General features: G+C 41.7%; 1 protein-coding gene across 2 annotated transcripts; it reads left to right on the top strand.

Moving 5' to 3' along the window:
- Window positions 1-242: 242 nt before the first annotated feature.
- Window positions 243-19,325, top strand: SNX18 (sorting nexin 18). 2 transcript variants are annotated; one of them, XM_042875512.1, is made up of 2 exons: window positions 243-1,794; window positions 17,725-19,325. In XM_042875512.1, the coding sequence occupies exons 1-2, from the start codon at window positions 243-245 to the stop codon at window positions 17,976-17,978; spliced, it is 1,806 nt and encodes a 601-aa protein (XP_042731446.1). In that variant the 3' UTR covers window positions 17,979-19,325. The 2 variants fall into 2 exon arrangements, with proteins under 2 accessions (XP_042731446.1, XP_042731447.1); XM_042875513.1 differs by lacking the exon at window positions 17,725-19,325 and adding an exon at window positions 5,120-6,578.
- The last annotated feature ends 211 nt before the right edge of the window (window positions 19,326-19,536 follow it).

Here is a 19,536-nt window from a genome sequence, read left to right as displayed (position 1 = left end):
GGCCCCGCGCCCTGCCTCGCCCGCCGGGGTGAAGCCGGGACTCGCTACCCGCCGGCCGAGCCGCAGCGCAGTGCAACGCAACGCATCGAGGAGCCGAGGGCCGCCGCACCGTCCCTACGGGTGGGACGCGGGGCCGGCGCCGGGCGGCGGCGGCGCGCTCCTCCCGCAGCCCCGGGGGGTGAGAGCGGGCGGCGGGTCCGGGTCCGGGTCCGGGGGGCGACGGGCGGGCGCTCGGCGGGGCCATGGCGCTGCGTGCGCGGGCGCTCTACGACTTCAGGTCGGAGAACCCGGGGGAGATCTCGCTGCGGGAGCACGAGGTGCTGAGCCTATGCAGCGAGCAGGACATCGAGGGCTGGCTGGAGGGCGTAAACAGCCGCGGCGACCGCGGCCTCTTCCCGGCCTCCTACGTGCAGGTGATCCGCGCCCCCGCCACCGAGCCGCCGCCGCCCGCCCGTTACGCCAACGTCCCCGCCGGCGGCTTCGAGCCGCTGCCGCCGCCCGCCGCCTTCAAGCCGGCCGCGCAGCAGCCCGAGCCCTTCCCGCTGCCGCCCGCCGCCGCCGGGTACCCCTTCCCGCCGGCGCCCTACGGCGGCTCCTACCAGCCCAGCCAGGGCAGCGATGACGACTGGGACGACGACTGGGACGACAGCTCCACGGTGGCGGACGAGCCGGGCGCCCTGAGCAGTTCCTACCCCGACTACGAGGCGGCGGGCGGCGGCGCGGCGCCGGGCCGGTACCGGCTGTCCACGCGTTCCGAGCTGTCGCTGGGCTCCCGCGGCGGCGGCCACCCCGCGGGACACCCACACCCGTCCGGCGGCGGCGGGGCCAAGAGCTCGGCCACCGTGAGCCGCAACCTCAACCGCTTCTCCACCTTCGTCAAGTCGGGAGGGGAGGCCTTCGTGCTCGGAGAGGCGTCGGGCTTCGTGAAGGACGGGGACAAGCTGTGCGTGGTGCTGGGCCCCCGCGGCCCCGAGTGGCAGGAGAACCCCTACCCCTTCCAGTGCTCCATTGAGGACCCCACCAAGCAGACCAAGTTCAAGGGCATGAAGAGCTACATTGCCTACAAGCTGGTGCCCAGCCACACCGGGCAGCAGGTGCACCGCCGTTACAAGCACTTTGACTGGCTCTACGGGCGCCTGGCTGAGAAGTTCCCTGTCATCTCCGTGCCCCACCTGCCTGAGAAGCAGGCTACCGGCCGCTTCGAGGAGGACTTCATATCCAAACGTCGCAAAGGCCTGGCCTGGTGGATGGACCACATGTGCAGTCACCCCGTGCTGGCGCAGTGTGATGCCTTCCAGCATTTCCTCACTTGTCCCAGCACGGATGAGAAGGCCTGGAAGCAGGGCAAGCGCAAGGCCGAGAAAGACGAGATGGTGGGTGCCAACTTCTTCCTGACCATCAGTGTCCCCACTGGCCCTGGGGCTGTCCTGGACTTGCAGGAAGTGGAAAGCCAGGTGGATGGCTTCAAAGCCTTCACAAAGAAGATGGATGAGAGCGCCCTGCAGCTTAATCACACCGCCAATGAGTTTGCCCGCAAACAAGTCACTGGATTCAAGAAGGAATATCAGAAGGTGGGGCACTCCTTTAAGTGCCTCAGCCAGGCATTTGAGCTGGACCAGCAGGCCTTCTCTGCTGGCCTCAACCAAGCTATAGCCTTCACTGCAGAAGCCTACGACACCATCGGGGACCTGTTTGCAGATCAGCCCCGACAGGACCTAGATCCTGTGATGGATTTGTTAGCGCTGTATCAGGGGCATTTGGCCAACTTCCCAGACATCATCCATGTCCAGAAAGGTAACATCCTTATATATTTTATAAAATGGTAGTTACATAAATTGGTGATGTGCAGACAGATGTAGGAACCAGCAGCTAAACATGCTGCGTCTGGCTTGCTGGCCTTGGGTTAAATGTTTATGTGTTTACTCAGGTAAGCTGTTGCTAAAAAAGTACCCAAAACACATCAGTGACAGCTTTCATTCTTTGCCAGGAGGTGCAGACTTTGTTGGGAATTTTATTGGTCAGAGGTTACTCCGTTTGGCAGTGGGTCGCTGAAAGAATCCACATCTACCTTTATGGCTGATACATTAAGGATCAGTGAGCTTGTTTATAACCCCCAGTATTAGAAAACATCTCTTCCCATTTGATGTATGTTAGGTATCTTAGATCTCCAATGTTGCAGATAGTAAATCAGGGGCAATCTAAAGATGCAGATACTGCAGTTGAGCACCTAGTCTGAGGTATGCGTAGTATTACTTTCTTTTTGCAGCATCAGATGTTTAGATGAGATGTCGAAAGCTGTTGGTATTTGTCAGTTTAGCCTTGCATTAAATCTCTTTTCATGCCTTTGGTGGGGATAATGATCAGTGTTCATAGTTAGAGTTTTTCATACGTTGTCCTAGTTATCATGGAAAAAACATTGCTCACCTGCTATCCTGTCAGCAACTTTCTGTCTCAGACTTGCTTCTGAAGTTCACATTGCTGTTCTTGTAACACCCTGTGATCCATCGGAGGGAGAGAAACACCAAGCATGAAAGAATTGTCTGCTGGATAACTAGGGTCACGTGTTCAGAAAACAGAAGCGTGGAGTACTGTGTATGTGTAGGTGATATCCCTGCTGTGAACTTAATGCTATTCATATCTTTGTCACCATTGTGAGAAGAATAGCCCATTGTTCATTCTTCTTGCTGTTATATTCTTGACCTGTGGCTTTCCAAAGGCACAGAGACTTAGAGAAACATCACCTATCATGTAAAGAAATTGGCATGCTTAATATTTATATGACAAAATGAAGAGCTTCTTTGCAGGAATTAATTTTGTAGATTTGTAAGAGTTGGTCTGTATACTGAGCGGCAGAGCTTTGTCTGTGGCCCATGTCTCTGGCCCTTATGAGACTTTTTCAAGTGCTAGGGGTCTTGAGTTTTATGATAAAATGATCAGAGAAATTTTTTCAATAGATTACAAAGGTAGACTTTCTGGAGGCATGCATTATTGCTGGAAATCTGAGGAGGAAGAGTTAATAAAATGTATACAGTTTGTTGTTTAAGAGAATGTTTCACTTAAAAGTACGTGCATTAAGTTCAGATTTTTGTTCTCCTGTTGAAATTTGAAATTATTGAGTGGAAACTTCAATAATCCTGACTTTATTTTGAGGAGAAAATGGAAGAGTGCAATCTGACCTTTCACGATTTGTTGTGCTAGCTGGTGTGTCATTGTATTCTGATAACAGCTCTTAAATATTTTAAATTTGGAGAGAAAGGGGACTTGGCAATGTCTCATGTTTGGAAGTTGACTACTTTAAAGTGAGATTTCAAATAATGGTAGGATTGTCTGTAGGTTTCTGGAAGGAAAAGATTATTTTATTGGGTCAAATAAAACAGTAGAAGATATATACTACTTAAATCCATATCCTAAAGTTGTTAGATACTGTAGAAGTTTACACAGTAGGTTTTTTTGGAGGCTTTACCTTGAGAAGAGAATGGGGAATAATATGATATGTGCTTGACTCAACCCACATTTCCTACAGATTGCACATTGCTGTTTCTTTTTCAGTTCTGTTTGAATTTACACGTAGTGGTTATATTTACCTTCTAAAACTGGGGAAAAATCATCTAAATGAGCTTCCACCAGAGCAGTGCATGAGTGTGACATATGTTGAGTTGATGTTGTGCCAGAAGACTGTCCTGGAGCTGGTTGGAGGAACGTACAGCCAGTCTGTGTGCATGTGTTAATGTTCCAGCACCCCTGGGCCAACGTTGCCTTCAACAGAATGTTATCCCTAGTACATATTTGTTATTAGGAAATGGCTTGGGTTTGAAAGGTTGGTCTCCTGAGCGTTCATAATCGCCTGAAGAATAGGGTTAGAACTGGGTTATGCATGTGTTGTTGTTCCCTGTACAAGAGATAAACTGAAGAAAAATTGAGTAAAAATACTTTTTTAACCCAATTTATTGCTGTTTTATTACTCTTAAGAGTTACTTGTAACAAGGTATAGCTTCTCAATTTCAAATTGTGAACTCTGATGAAAACACGAACCATTTGGTCTTTTTGCAATAAGACCTTTCTTTTAAATTTATGACCTGGGATAGTTGCCAGTATTTGAGAATTATTATTGTCTTTATGTACCAAACAAAAATCTGTTGGTGAAAATAGATGAACTGAAAGCAGAGCTGTGTCCTTTCAGTATTGTATTTTCTATTGTACAGTATTTGTGCAGTGAAATGTCCCAACAGTGACCTCTGAAGTGGTACACACAGCAGCCTTTGGATTGATACATTGGCAATGTGGGCATGACTGTAGAAAGAATTTATGAGCGCTCCTCCATTTTTTCCTACCTAGTGCAAATATATTGTTCATATATATGAAGCTGTTTGTAGATTCCATTTCTGTATTCGTTTGGATCTAAGAAGGACCAGAAAGAAAGGCAGCTGTGCCCAAATCATATATTAGAATGCATTGCTTATTAAGGATTTGATTTACTGCAGATGAGCAGCTGCTTGATGTGATTTGGAAGTGTTTTGTGCTGTGAACTGAGAAGTCTGCATGTCTGGGTTCTTTAATAATTTCTACAAATTTTCTTCTGCAAGAAGGCCAAACAACTTTAACTGAAGGCAAGAATCTTCGTCCATTTGGTCTTTATGTATTCTAGAATTAAGAACCAAAGCCACATAAACCCACTGTTGCTTTGTCTGTGCATCAGCAGGTAAATATATTATCCCTTGTGCTTATAACTGCTCAAGGATCCAGATCTTTATACATCCTCTGTGAGTACATCATGCATTGATCTGAAATCTGCAAAAAGAGATTGTCATTTTGCTCACTTCAGTGTAAACATGAAATCCAATGGAATATTTTCAAGTTTTTGTTATTACTATATTTTAAGTATTTAGTTAAATGGCAATAGCTTCAGTGAGATATTTTTTAAGGCTCCTCTTTCTGTGTCTTCTTGCAGTTGAGTACCCAGTATTAAGGGATTTTCTGTGAGGGAAGGAGGGGTTAAATTTCCTGCTCCAAAAGAAATGGAGGAGGGATTTGAACTTCATTCTCCCATCCTCCAGCTGAGGACCAGCTTGGCAGTGCTTTATGAGAAACCTTAACCCATTTTGTGTGTGCTCCAATCCAGGTCTGAAGGTTCATTGGATTGAGCCCTACAGTGAAGAACGTAATGGGATGGAAATGCTGCAGTTCCATCTGGAAGTGCTCAGGAAGAACTTCCCACTGAGACTGGAAGCAGAGCATTTCTGTCCCAAGACACAGATTCCTTACAAACAAGTTGTTGAGATACATTTTATTTTGAAAACTAAGTGCTTATGGGAAAAGTGACCTTTGTAGGAGGAGGTGATGGTAGAGTGTGGTCTGTGAGCATCTAAGCACCCAAACTCCTAAAAGTCTAGTCCTCAACCCCTCATAGGAAAGTTTGTCTAGCATGCTTATGTGAAATATTCCTGTGCATACCTGTGTTTTTTGGAATGGAAGATGCAAGTAGTTAGACAGATGTACTTAGTTTTCTTTTGCCTCTGGCAAAACGTTTGTAAACAGGAATATTAAGTTCAGTAGGCCTGATAACTGATCTGCACCTTTGCTCATCATTGTCATTTTGCAGAATTAGCGTGTCTTTCAAGAAATAATACATTCAGTTGCTTTAGTCTTGAGAAGAAAAACATCCTGTCATCTTTATTTATGTGTTTTTAAGGCCTACTTGTGGAAATTCCCTAGGCAATTTTGGCAATATAATTCCTAAACAGTAATTACTGTATCTTCACTAAACTGATGAGATTGCTTTACTTCCATAATCTTCAGCACATACGCTCACTGCAGGCTGGTGCAAGTTTAGGTTCAGGAAATGTATGCACATGTAAGAATTTGAAATGGTGTATGTGTGTATACAGTTGGTGTAGTGCATTCTTGTCTGGCTGTCTCATTGTGATACTTGCATAGTGAGAGTAGAGAAGTTATTGGGGTTTGTTTGTTTCCAATCCTCTTTGAGGAATTACTATAATCGGACTTTTTTTTTTTTTTTTAATTTCTGTCAGTGGAAGAAACACTGGCTGACTTTGTTTCATTTCTGCTTTCCAGAACCATTCTTTATCGTATTTTGTTAACGCTAAATAAATTTCTGATTACAATTTTTGCAAAACGCACTTGAAATAGTGGTTTACAAACTCTCTGAGATGTAGGTGGTACACCAGGATCTAAAATAATTATTTTAAGAATATCTGAATGATGCAATTACTTTTTGATCACTGTTTGTGAAAAGTGAAATAAAGCAAATATCCTTATTTGCTTGAAGCAAATTTAATTCTGCACATTGGCTCTAAAAATGTGCTGGGTGTTGTTTTAGAATAACTTTAATGGGGTGAAAAAGCATTCTGGCTGTTAACACATTGAAATTTCAAGCATGGAAAAGCCCCAAACAGCACTGAAATCTGGAGTTCTCTATGATGTTTTCTGCAGTTCTTGTGGGACGGGGAGGAGGGAGAGGGAAGAGGGCTTGGTGCATCACTGAACAAATAAGGCTGGTCAAAGTTCATGCCTAATTGTTAATAACAATGTAAAAGCAGTGCCCATTTCTCTTGCTTGCTTTCTAGCTCATTAAATTTGTTGTAGAGACTTGTTCTTTTCTCTGTCTCTTATTTTTCCTTTTATCCACCTTCTTCTGTCTCTGGTACACAAACATGTATACCTTGCATGGAGTTCAGCTCAGTTAACTTAAGTGCCTGAAAGCGGGGCATGTAATCCTAGCCAGATGACCCCTATAGCAGTAAAAAGAGATGGATACCAATGTTTCAGGTGCTTAAGGACTTTGATGAACAAGAATGGATTGTCTTAGGATGTCTGCTGCCATCTCTCTCAGCTTCCCCATTGTTATTACAAGAAAGATGTGGCATTTTTATACTTGCTGCCCGAATCACCCAGTTTCAACCTCCCACTACTTGAAAGTGGCCTAGAAGAAATAAATGTTTAGGTGTCTAAATCCTGAAAGAATCCTCACAGTTAGTATCAGTGTAAAGTTACAGTTTCCTTTGTGTGTGTAAATCACACATCAACCAAGAATGGGCAAGACTGAAATTGAGCAATGCCCTTACATGAAGGGGCTTAAACAGAAATCAGAACTTTTGTGTCCTATCTGCCAAAAAGTTGCATTTGTCTTTTTAAACTATTGTCTGTTTGCTTGTTTTTTTTTCTTTTTTTCCTTCCTCTCCCTTATCTCTTCTTACCTTATCTTTCTGAATGAACAAGATTCATGCAAGTAAGATGTTTCTCTTTCCCGGTACCTTTTGGAACTTCCTAGCCTGATATCATTCAAGTTTGATGGTTGTGGGACATTTCAGGAATGATGAAATCTCAGTGATTATTTTTCAGCAAGCAGCTGGTAGCACAGGAAGGACTGCATGCGTTACTGCACACCCCCAGGTCTGCATGCTGCAGGACAACCATTTAATACCAACAGGCTAGAAGATGTTGACCCAGGCTCACACTTTCAGTTTTGACTGCAGGCAGTGGATATTCTTGAGTTCTTGCTAAATACATGCAGTAGAGCTTTGTCTACTGGAAAGACCTTGAGGACAGCTAGAGAGTATCGGGACAATGCAGAAATTAAAGTAGAAATTATTTTGTGAAAGGAAGAAGCAACTTCATTTCAAAGGCTGTGTAATAGCTTTTCATCTTGAAGTTTCTAATAATCGTGATGGTGAGAAAGGATTCCTTGTCTGCCTACAGCTGGGAGGTTTTCAGGTCACGTTAGGACTTCTGTGAATACAGAAATTAACAGAATTGAGATACGGAAAATAAGAAAGCAAGTCCTAGAGCTCTCCCAAGTCTTTGTAAGTGCGTTATCAATACTAAACAAGCTGGCTGATTTTTCTATTTTGTAAGTCACCTTTGAAACAAGGACACGTTTCAGCCTTTCCAACATCTTTTCCATGACTTCATCGTTAGAATTTGTTTGAACAGTTAAAATGCCAAGTTAAAGTGTGCAGACTGTATAAACTCATCCAGATGGTACCTTTTTTATTTTGAATTGCCTCATTCAAACAGCAAAGATTGGAAGTTTTAATTAAAAAAAAAAAAATGAAATCACATTTGGCGTAGCCCCCAAAGCTTATCAACAGACTGGATCAAATAAATAGCAAGTGCTTACTACACAGTGTAATATATATCCTTCATGAAGGCCACGAGGATGAACTTCAATAAAATTTATTTTAAAAACATTAAAAATGCATTTTAAAATTTTGAGTCAATGCCTCATGAAATCGGGGCCAATATCTGTAACTTAACAATCTGCTCAGGCCTTGTTAGTATCTTTGGGCTGTCCAACCTGTTTTGGGTAGGTATACATCATATTTGGGCAGCTTCTCAGGTTGTGATGAGCAAAGCTGCCCTTTTTATGTTTGCATGGAATGTGAAAAGCAATGCAAAAAGCAGATTAATGCTTTGGTTTGCCTTGGCTGTTTGTATTGCAAGGAAGAGTCTTCTTCGCTTTGTCCTCACAGATATGCTGCAGCATGCAGGTTTCTAAAAGAGAACATTTAGATGCACTGGGGAAAAATGGAGCAGGATCTGCATTTGATTTGCATCTCTACTCTTCTCATATGAAGTTATGTGAACGAGCCATGCATGTTATATTTGCTCACCCTAGGACTGTTGTAGAACTATGCAGAAGATGGTGGGCGATCAGACTCTGTGAATTATCCTCATTTTTAGCATCTCTTTTGCCTTTTTGGGAGAAAACATCCACAAGCAGGTCTTTCAAAGCAGAGATAGGTGAAATCTGCATTTGTACTTTTCTTGATAACATTGTAATATAGTTATTGATATATTTTGTAACCTTTGTTCTCCTTTCCATACATATCCTATAAAATCTGAGAAAATTTTGAAGCTACTGTTTAACACTACATTGCTTATATCAGCTTTGGCAATACCTTATATTCATCTTCTATAGATCTGCAGTGCCTGTTGTTACTCTTGAATGTAAGCTCCTAAGACATGCTTAAAGTCACAGAGAAGTTTCATCTCAGTACTTGTGTGAGTTGCAATTGCTTACATTTTTAAGTGCCTGTCCAGAAACTGTTCAGTCACTTACAATGTTACTTGCTTTTTGAAGGGCAGATGTATTGCATTTCTAACTAGCTTGATTTTACAGTTCATGCCTTTATGTACTTCTAGCATCAGCTGAAGTGCTTTGGAAGCAAACCTCCTTAAACTGGAGATAGCTTGTACTTTCCTACATTTCTGTCTGAGAACTGGGTAAAGTCTGTGTTAAGGAATGTTTGCCTCAAAAGCTGTGATGCGAAATGCTATGTTTGTGATAATAGAAAGCAGTGGACATCATTTAGCTGGATTAAATTTCTGTAGACAGTCCTTCTCTCTGGCATCTTTATAGGTAATGTACAGTGAGAGAGAACACTTGCAAGCACATGCTACAGTGTTACAGTCGTTTGCTGAAAATGCTGTCTGCATATGATACATCTAAAATGTACGTATTTTAAAATTGCTGCATGCAACCTTTGAAAAAATAACCTTTCAAAAAGTTTTCACAATTTTTACCTAGCAGTGTGTGTTCTGTTAATGGGATTGTGCAGAGTGATAGATGCTTGTTATTCAGTTGTGTTTGTGTCCTTTGTTTAGCTATCTTGTTCTCACCTCCTCTTATCAACATTTTTAAAGGCAAACTGTGTCATGTGACTTCTTTTGTCCCCTGCCTGGCTTACTGTAACATCCTTGCTGGAGCTGCTAGATTTATCTGGGGGACTCTAGAGCCAGTGTGCACCTTGACAATGTGATCGTGAGCACACTCAAGTATGATAATGGTCACAGTTTCACTGGATAAATAGGTGGGCCATACCCTTCCTATATGTGCACACCAGTTCGCAGCTGTATGCGTAATAACTTAATCAGATCTTAAATCAGTCTTTTTTTTTTTTTTTTTTTGAGATTGCAGTTAGGCATGTATAGTATCCATTAGCACTGGCACTTCATTTAAAATTGAATGACGTTTGACACTGTGCCTTCTAAAACCATTATTAATCAGTTAGTAGGAATTAAATCAATGTGCATGCTAAAACCACCAGAGACTGAAATTTGTCAAGTTTCTGAAATCCATGGAAAAGACTGCTTTATTGTTGCATGATATCTGCATTGTGTAAACCAGAGCATGGTTTTATATGAACTGAAGAATACATAATAAGTGACAGCTTTCAGTGAGCTTTGCAGCAGCGTAGCTGGAAGAACAAACGGTTCTGTCTGACATTAATAATGTGCAGTCAGTCAGCGTTAGCCTGGACATTAGCAGAACCCTGTGATTTGTGAGCCTGAATTTATGGGACAGTGTTATTTGACTCTGATCTTTTTGAGCAATGGCATAACAAAAAATATTTTCTGCTTATCCTTAACCATTGACAAGCTGCATTTTCTAAAACCATTAGGGCAACTTTCCCGTATCTATACAAACCCCTTTAATACTGAAGTAATCATCATTTTAAATATTTTGCTTTAAATTTCTGACTTACTTTCAGGATGAAAAATAGGATTTCCTTAAAAGAGTTTTCCTCCATCAAGGAGAAGAATATGAGTTAGAAAGTTTTGTTTTGAAAACTGTTTCATGTTGACACTTTCAGGAAAGACAAGTAACTTCCTCATTTTGCCTTTGATGTTGAAGATTGCTTGTTGTTTTTTTTTTTTTTTTTGCTTAAAACTCTAAAACCAGATTTCAAAGTAGGGGGTTGTTCCTTCATTAGTTACAGTATTGCTGCATTTTCACTGTGACCTTCTTTTATGCAGTTAAGTCTGTATTGGAGGATGCTTCTGCTTTTAATTTCAGGGGAATTCCCATTATACTGCTTTCCATTCTAAATCTCTGCCAGAAAATGTAAAGAATTTGCAGAATCTTAACTTAATGTAGGCTCCTTTTGTTAATCTGTGCTCACAGCATTCTTAAGCAAATAATCTGTCAGTGTAATAAAATCTCTATTCTACTATACATTATTTCATCATTTTGATTTGAACCAAGAGGGGGAAGTTTCAGAGCTTGCTTCAGAGTGGGATTCCATGTGAGGTGTAATCCCACCTGGTGCTGCTGCTCGTTCCCGTGTTTTGGAGGTCATCACTGCATAGCCGAGAGCGAGCTGGCTGGAAGTGCTGAGCCATCAGTAATGCTAAGCCCCATGGGCTCCTCTCCTCCAGGCCCAATGCGGGCTCTATGGAGTTACTGATGGCGGCCGGCCTCATGCAGTGATGTAAGCAGGATGGCCATGTAGGTGGCATCAGCCTGATGGTGGGAGACCTGTTCCTGACAGGGTTGTTTGTTTCAGAAAGAGTAAATCAAAGCTGCACCTACATGCGTGTGGGCTGCCTGGGGTTTGCTGCCAGCCTTTCAGCAGAGAGCTGTAGTTAAAAAAAACTCATTATCAGGTTCTGTGGTAAGGGAAGAGTAAACTCATTTCTTGTTACTTTTTCTGCTTTTGCATCCTTTTATGAAAGCCACTGAAAGTTATGTGAGGTATTTCTCCCTCTTCTTAGAGATCATGTCTGATAAAGCAAAGGGAGTTGGTGTTTGAAGTTCTCACTTCAGTAGTGAGTGGTGTGCTTTAAAGGCCGCTGTAGACGCCTATGTTGTACACTTTAATATGATGAGTGGCCGAATGGCATGGAAGCACAAGTTATTTTGCTTCCTAGCAAGTGATGCTCCAAATCTTATTTTGTTGTTTGCAGACAGTTGGAAAGCAAAACTGAATGTATTACATAGGTCACTGGATTGTCACAGGACTTCTCAGATAAAACTGCTGAACAATCCTCTTTGTTAAACCCATGAGTTTCTGTGAAGAACACTATGTTTTCTGACTTCGTCTTTCTTTCCTCGTGAAGAAGTCATCCTTCAGAGGAACCTTTGTACTTTGACACAAATTCTTGAGGGAGGCTGTCTCATCAAAGCTTTTTGGCCAGAGGACTTCTCAAAGGAGGCATTCAGGAGCCTGCTGCTCTTTGTTTGTGCCACACTTGCCACTGATACAAAAGCCAGAACAATCACGTTCCCCAGATTTTTCCACCCTGCCATTTCTAGGGCTACTCTCTTTCTCAGTGCCATTTATGAATGGAATAAATGTGGATTTGTTTTTGGGGTGGTTGATGTTCCTGCACTGCATTTGCATTGCTTCTTCTCACCCGCAGCAGGATCAGCAGCTCCTACAGTGCTGGCGGTGAAAGAGCAGCACGTGAGGAGAAGCATGTGGCTTTTTCCCCCAGCCACATTAGAGATGTAATTCAGAAGACTCTTCTCTGAAATGCGTCAAGAAGTACCACAGGGCTAACTTCTTTCTTTCTATATCTTCTTTCATTCATTTTGTGTTTTGTCTTGTTTTTCAGCATTTCTCTAGCATGAGGTATAAAGTAAAGAATAACAAAAGTGTAGAGTTTGAAGGAAAGTTTTGTAGTATCATAACAATTTACACATATGTCAGTTACTTGTGAAAGAAAATTAGTTGTTTCAGTTTAGCATAGAATCATAGAATCTAGAGTTGGAAGGAACCTTTAAAGATCATCTCATCCAATTCTGCTGCAACGAACAGGGTCACCTACAGCTACATCAGTTTGCTCAGAGCCCAGTCCAGCCTGGCCTTGAACATCTCCAGAGACAGGGCACCCATCACCTCTCTGGATAGCATGTTCCAGTGCCTCACCTCCCTTATTGTAAAAAACTTTTTCCATATATCCAATCTAAATTTCCCAACCTTTAGTTTGAAAATAATTCATCATTAAGTGAAGGAAATATTTGAATATATGTGATTACAATTTTAGTATCTTAAAAGTTAACTTCCTTCTTCAGTCTAAGTAAGTTTTTAAGTTCAGTATTTTGGACTGAAATACCAAAGACACTGGTGGTACATGTTCTAGAGCATGACTGTGAGACACAGACCTGCCTAAATTCACAGACCCTCACTGCTGCTGCCATATGTTGTATTTTAGCCATCTCATCTCACATTGCAAGTCCATAGGTAATACTGCTGTATGAAGTTAAATCACTGCTGTTTAGATTGCAATTTCATAGATCTTTTTCAGAAGAGAGATACAGTTTTGAGCAGTAGCAGTGCTGACTGCTTCTATTTTCGAAGATTTGAGCAAGCCTAGCCATGAAACAGATGTCACTTGTACTAAGCACTGTACAAAAACAATGCAAAAAGGGGCACCTGACCCAGAGAATTCCCTTTCTTGAGGTTTTTCTTCATTTGAATTCATGACTCCAGGTGCAGCTGGAGTTTCCCTGCTGTCTACTGTATGCCCGTTCCAAAGTTGACATTCATGTGCTGCATCGAGGAGTGAAGCTGGGCCATGGGAAGTTGTTTTCATGAGCTCTGATCTCCGAGACTTCTGCATTCTAGTGACAGTGCAAGCTGCAGGCTTGGGCAGCGTTGCGCATGCTAGACTTGAGGAGCCAGGTTAGGGCTAGCTGCTGGCAGCTGATCATATGTCATTTGTTGTTACCCATTCCCCATGGATAAACAAAGGCTTAGAGATATGTATACCTCCATGTGATATGATCTGCATTTTGGCTTTGGCACATGCTTACAGAATGGAGGACAGCGAGTATGTGCTCGCGTGTAGGTTTGAACCAATCCTTGGTTGACTGCTCACACTATCTCAAAGCATTTTTGAGTGTGATAAAACTGCAGTTGATTGGAAAATGTATTGTTTGACCCAAACCTGAATGCTCTCAGGTTGGAAAAAATATTTTTTTTAATTTTGTTTTCCTGAATGTGTTTGATTTCTTCTGCTTGATTGCAACCTCACGCTTGCATGACCAACTTCCTTACTCAATACACTTCTTTTTTTGCCTAGTAACCCCTCTGAGCCTATTTAAATTGCTATTTGTATAGCATGTTTCACAGCTTGGGACTATTTATTTTTAGTGGAGTCTTTGTTGTCTCTGTCTTCATGGCTGCTAGCACATCGCTATAAATGTTCCTTGTTAAACATGTTCATATCATCTAGTGTTGTCTAATCTCTTACTTCAAAGCAAGTACTGAAACCTGTGAGTTTCTAAAAGCCCATAGCAGCATTCAAGAAGCAGAATTATCTATTTAACATCAGGCTTTGGGGAGATGAAAAATAGCATTCACATCTGCTCTTCCTTATCTTTGGGAGCAGAAATAGATGTAGCACAGCCTTTTGCAGTGTCTGCAATCCAAGCTGTTTTTGCTCATTGAAAGGTAGCCCTGGTCCCTGAAATCTCCTCTCTGGACAGAGGAGCTTTTAATCAAACCAGAAGGTTTTATGCGCAGGGAAATCTCTACAAGTTTCAGCAAGCATCAGTGTATGTCAGCAGGTGCCATTTTTTCCACATGGAGGAATTCACTTCTTTGATGCCATTTTGTCAGACTGCCCCTCTGCTGCCTCCTGTCCTACGGCAACAACATGTAACAGAATACTGGCAGGAAGGTTAAACCTCTACTGCCACGCCACCAGCATCTGCCTCTGATGTCGTGGGCCAACAGGATACAGCAGGAAGCATTACTTTCGGAGCAGCACTCATAAATTAGGAGGTGCCTCTTTTGATGCTTTTTCCCTAAAATGTGAAAAAGCCTTTTCTAGAGCAGCCAGAATTCTGTTTGTTTGATTTTGTTTGTTTCTTTGTAAATGCACCTTTCTGTTTTGGATCATCCAAACCAACGCTTGATGTTCAGATTTCTGAATCCAGGAACCAGGAGATTGGAATGGAATACTTGGAAGGGACCTGCAGAGGTCATTGATCCCACCCTCAGGGACTGTTGTTGGCATGCTCAGCCCCGGCCACATGACCAGGAGGTGCAGGTGTGTGCGAAAGGGTCAGGAGAGGCTGGCCAGGCCAAGGAAAGGTGCATTTATCAGTGTTAGTGAAGCTGCTTGCAAAGCTGTGCAAGCAAATAACACTTTTTTCTCCTAAGATTTGCTAAACTAAAGCTTGCAAGCTTCAGTAGATGCTGAATTAGTTAAAATTTATATTTAAATGTTTTTATGATTGATTTTTTCGTGATTGCGTATCTTTTTAAATAAAGCATGGGGTTGGTTTTTTTTTGTATTTGGGGAAGGTTCAGTGATTCTTGTACAATAACTTAAGTTTTTCTCTTTATGAGGTTATCTTAAGGTTAATTTTTATTTTTTATGGTTAAGGTTTTACTGATAATACAAGTCATTTAAAGGTACATGATGAAAAAAAAACAAAGGGAAATCTGTGCTTAAGCAGGTCTGTAATCTCCAGTTGTAGTCTGTAGATTTTAAAGGAAAATCCAATGAAATACCTGCATGAAAACATCTGTGTTATAAGAACTGTATTAATGGCTGCAAGTTTTCCTTTTGGATTCCTTTTCCTAATTGTAAATCCCCTCTCTTCCCCCCACCCCCCTCCTTTTTTCCCCCATTTTAATTGTCAAAAAAGTCATAATGTATAATATTTGTAGTCTGGAGGGACTGTTTGGTAATTAGCATGGTTATTATTGATGTAAAATATTCAGAAGATTCATGAACTTCAGCTGCTGATGCTGTCAATTTCAGTGTTTTTTCTTCCAGTTTAGTCATTCTAGAAATAACATCTAATGTTGTTTCCCACATCACAACCAAGGAGTTGTCATATTTGTTTAACCAGCTCCATCTGGCTCCCGTTAACTCCCAAATTTCATTTTTTTCACAGCCTTGCACAGCGTCCTCCAATGCAAACAGAATGCAGAAGGAAAAAAAAAATTACCGAGTGGGTTTTTGTTTGCTGAAAGAAATGTCTTTATTGTCGAAGAGAGGATTCAGTATTTTTTACATTGTGTCTTGCCTCACGGATTACTCAGTCTTTGAAGGAAAAACACAGTCTTCTGGCACAGATTGAGGCTGTGCTACTTACCTGTGGGTTGTTTCTTGGTTTTGTTTTTGGGCTGAAGGCGGTGAGGTCCATGAGCCATAGCATCTGGTGCCAAGCTTTTAGCTGCCATGCCTGAAGGCCATGGTTCTGGGGAAAGTGTGGGTAAGTGAAGTGTTACCAACCAGCCTGCAGCATCCTGGGAGCCATTGGTCAAATACTTGCATGTTAGGTGACTTGCAAGTCTTTGTTCTAAACTTGCCACAGTGGCAGAAGTGGTTCCTGTGGTCTTACTGCAAACCAGGGAGTTTCTGGAGCTCCTGAAGCACATACCACGTCTGAAACTTTTTTAAGGTCCACCATATCATCAGGTACTTTAGCTTGTCTCTAGTAAGAATACACAGTGGTCAGGCATTGCAGCCAGATGACAAAGAAGGTAATGGAGTTCCCATCCCTGGAGATATTTAAGGGACATGTGGACATGGTGCTTAGGGACATGGTTTAGTGGTGGAACTCAGTAGTTAAACAGCCTTTTCCCACCTGGAAGATTCTGTGTTTCTATGACCTTAGGGATAGGAAAAGGAGCAAACTGCACTGAGCTGTGAGAAATGCTGAAGCAATGGGTGTTCAAAATATCTTGTTAAAAGCCATAGGAAGGAAAGGGTGGAAGACGATGTTACCACAGCAAAACTATGTTTTTATTTGTGAGTGGCGTTTGGAACATAAGGCGATTCAGGCTGATAGTAGACAAAATCACTCCTCCCACAGAAATGGTGGAGGTTACCCTTTCAATACAGAGGTAGAGAGGCTTCTCTGTTAGCTTGCTGACTCCCTTCACTGCAGGGAGTATAGAAAAGCATTTCTTCAAGGCAGTGTAAAAAGTCCTGTCCGTGAACTGTAGTCATTTGTATGATATAAAGTATAGTACAAAAGAGAGTCATTTGAGACATTGCAGCTAGAAACAGTCACAGAGCAGCTTAGGTTGGAAGGAATCCCAAATATCATCCAGCTCCAACCCCCATGCTGTGGGCAGGTTTGCCAGAGTCTAGATCAGGTTGCCCAGGGCCCCATCCAACTTAGCCTTGAACACCTCCAGGATAAAAGTTATGACAAATACATATAATGAACATTTTTTGGAGAAGTCTAAAGCTGCATTCGTCTGACTATTCCTAGTTTTATGAATAAGTATGTTGTTCCTAAGGATAATAAGTTGCTTTTCTGGGAAACTGAGCTTGTGAAAATTAATATTAAGATTCATCTTGGTGTTCTATGTCACTGCCTGCTTTTGGTGAAGGTTTTGTGAGATGTGTCCTTTAATCAGCTGTTTGGAAGAGAAAGGTTCCTTTGCTGTATTTTTTAGCATCTCTTACAAGGCTGTGTTATTTCTGCCTGGACTTCTGTAGCTTTGAAATAAACTTTTAGATTCTCCAGTCATCAGTAATATTTGGGGGCATCTGTAGTGTAGAAGCAGAATGATGCATTGTTATTTTGTGTATTCAGATCTGCTTTTGATGTTTCACGAAGCCTGAAAGAGTTCAACGTTTCAGGACAGACTTCTGAATGATGTTACTTTTTTGGTGTTAATTGAAGTCTAAATCCAGCTACCTTTTTTTACCTTTTTTTTCTCACAATCAGTGTATTTATTGATTATTCTCTGAAATACATGAATGATCTGATATTTTAAGATTGTGAAATTGGCATGTTTTCTCTTACTGACTTTTGCAAACTAAAGCCTTGCTTTTTAAAATGATACAGTATTCTGTGATTTTTTAATCTGGAAGAGTTCTTTATTCATACACATAAATGCACTCAGAATAGGCTTTGTACACATTGTTGTTATTAAATCACTTTGAAGTACAGCAAAGTGTAGATTGTTCTCACAGTTAAACTCTTCTGTTCTCTTCTTTACACAGGAGCCCTCACCAAAGTAAAGGAGAGTAAGCGGCACGTGGAAGAGGGGAAGATGGAGCTCCAAAAAGCAGAGGGCATTCAAGAACGCTGTAACATTATTTCTTTTGCGACCCTAGCAGAAATTAATCATTTCCACAAAATCCGTGTGAGGGACTTTAAATCACAGATGCAGCATTTCTTGCAACAGCAAATACTCTTTTTTCAAAAAGTGACACAAAAGCTAGAAGAAGCTCTTCACAAGTATGACAGTGTTTAATCTCTGGACTTCAGTTTGTGGACTTTGCTCAGTATGAGCATGACTTAAGCAGCGGAACAAACTCTGTTGCTGTTAAAGAGCTATTACCAGTGGTAGATGTGGTACAAGAATGTTTGTGTTCACTTGGAATCAGGATTTTATCAGAGTATGTAGGAAGGAAACAGTTATAGGGCTATGTAGTAGAAACAGTACCACGCATTATAACTAAGTTATACTGTGTATGCCTACACTACCATTGTAACTTTTTTGAAATAATGAGTATACTATTTGCCTTATTGCTTTTTGAAACATGGTATTTTAGTGCGTACTTTGTAGACCTCAAAACCCTTTGGGTCTTTAAGGAAGTTGGCTAGATGAAAGCCTGCTTCAGCTGCCTTTTTACTTTCCTAGATTTGGATTTCCTAAATTCAAACGATTCTCTGTTTACAGACTCCTACTAGAGCAGCTATGTGATTCTGTGCCTTTAGACTCTATTTTTCCTTTTCTAGTAAGTCACATTTTTACGATTGAATGAATGAAGGGTTGATGCCTATGACAAGAACTGATTATAAAACCTCATATTAACTGGAAATAAATGAGCTGCCATCCAGTTTGCACAGCAAGTACTGTCTTACGATAAACGTTGGCTCAAAAGTAGAACTTAAATCTATTCAGACTTTCCCTGAAAGTGGAGACTACTTGTTACATGTACTAGGATGTTAAGCACATATACAAAGTACACCACTGACCCCCCTTTCAAAAATGAATATTACGCTGAGGGGATTTTAGTATAAAGCATTACTGTGAGTGGAAATTTGAACTAGCCTAATAACAGGGATGCTTATCATGGGGATATAAATGCAGGCTATGTTGATAGAACTTTTGTAAGTAGGAAATTATTTCCTCATTGTTCAGTTGCTGATTCAGTTTAACTTCAGACTTGCATCTACATTGCCTGTTGTCTAAGTTGGGACTCCACTGTGATTCATTAGTCTACTCTAAGGTTACAAGTTTTCAGGGATGTTCAGTAGTACAAATGATCTGAAATAAGTCTTGGCTGAACTAACCTGGAAAACAGGTGGCATGTTTATGTTTATAACACTTGTCTTAATTTTTGTATAAATATTTTTGACAAGCAGGGTGCATTTATATATATGTAAACACTATATTTTAAAGAATTTTCTGGCTTATTTCCCCTGATTTAAGTCTGAAGTCTGTTTTTATAACCTATTGGTTCCCTTCTTATCGGTCAGTATCAGAAGGGGTTTTTATTTATCCTATCCTTTTCTTCCTAAACAAAAATAACAGAAACTTCCAAGGAGGTAAAATGTTTCTTCCCTTCCCTTCCCTTCCCTTCCCTTCCCTTCCCTTCCCTTCCCTTCCCTTCCCTTCCCTTCCCTTCCCTTCCCTTCCCTTCCCTTCCCTTCCCTTCCCTTCCCTTCCCTTCCCTTCCCTTCCCTTCCCTTCCCTTCCCTTCCCTTCCCTTCCCTTCCCTTCCCTTCCCTTCCCTTCCCTTCCCTTCCCTTCCCTTCCCTTCCCTTCCCTTCCCTTCCCTTCCCTTCCCTTCCCTTCCCTTCCC

The sequence above is a fragment of the Lagopus leucura genome, unplaced genomic scaffold (assembly GCF_019238085.1).
Source record: "Lagopus leucura isolate 7727_CA_CO unplaced genomic scaffold, USGS_WTPT01 Super-Scaffold_100014, whole genome shotgun sequence".
Taxonomy (NCBI): Eukaryota; Metazoa; Chordata; class Aves; order Galliformes; family Phasianidae; genus Lagopus; species Lagopus leucura.
The sequence above is the reverse complement of the archived record's forward strand: the minus strand, read 5'-3'. Positions and strand labels throughout refer to the sequence as shown.

What these genes read in the sequence shown, in the direction of transcription:
- SNX18 (XM_042875512.1), top strand. Translation starts at nt 243, where the DNA reads ATGGCGCTGCGTGCGCGGGCGCTCTACGACTTCAGGTCGGAGAACCCG. An exon ending in CATCATCCATGTCCAGAAAG is followed by an intron (nt 1,795 to 17,724) that starts GTAACATCCTTA and finishes TTCTTTACACAG; the next exon opens with GAGCCCTCACCAAAGTAAAG.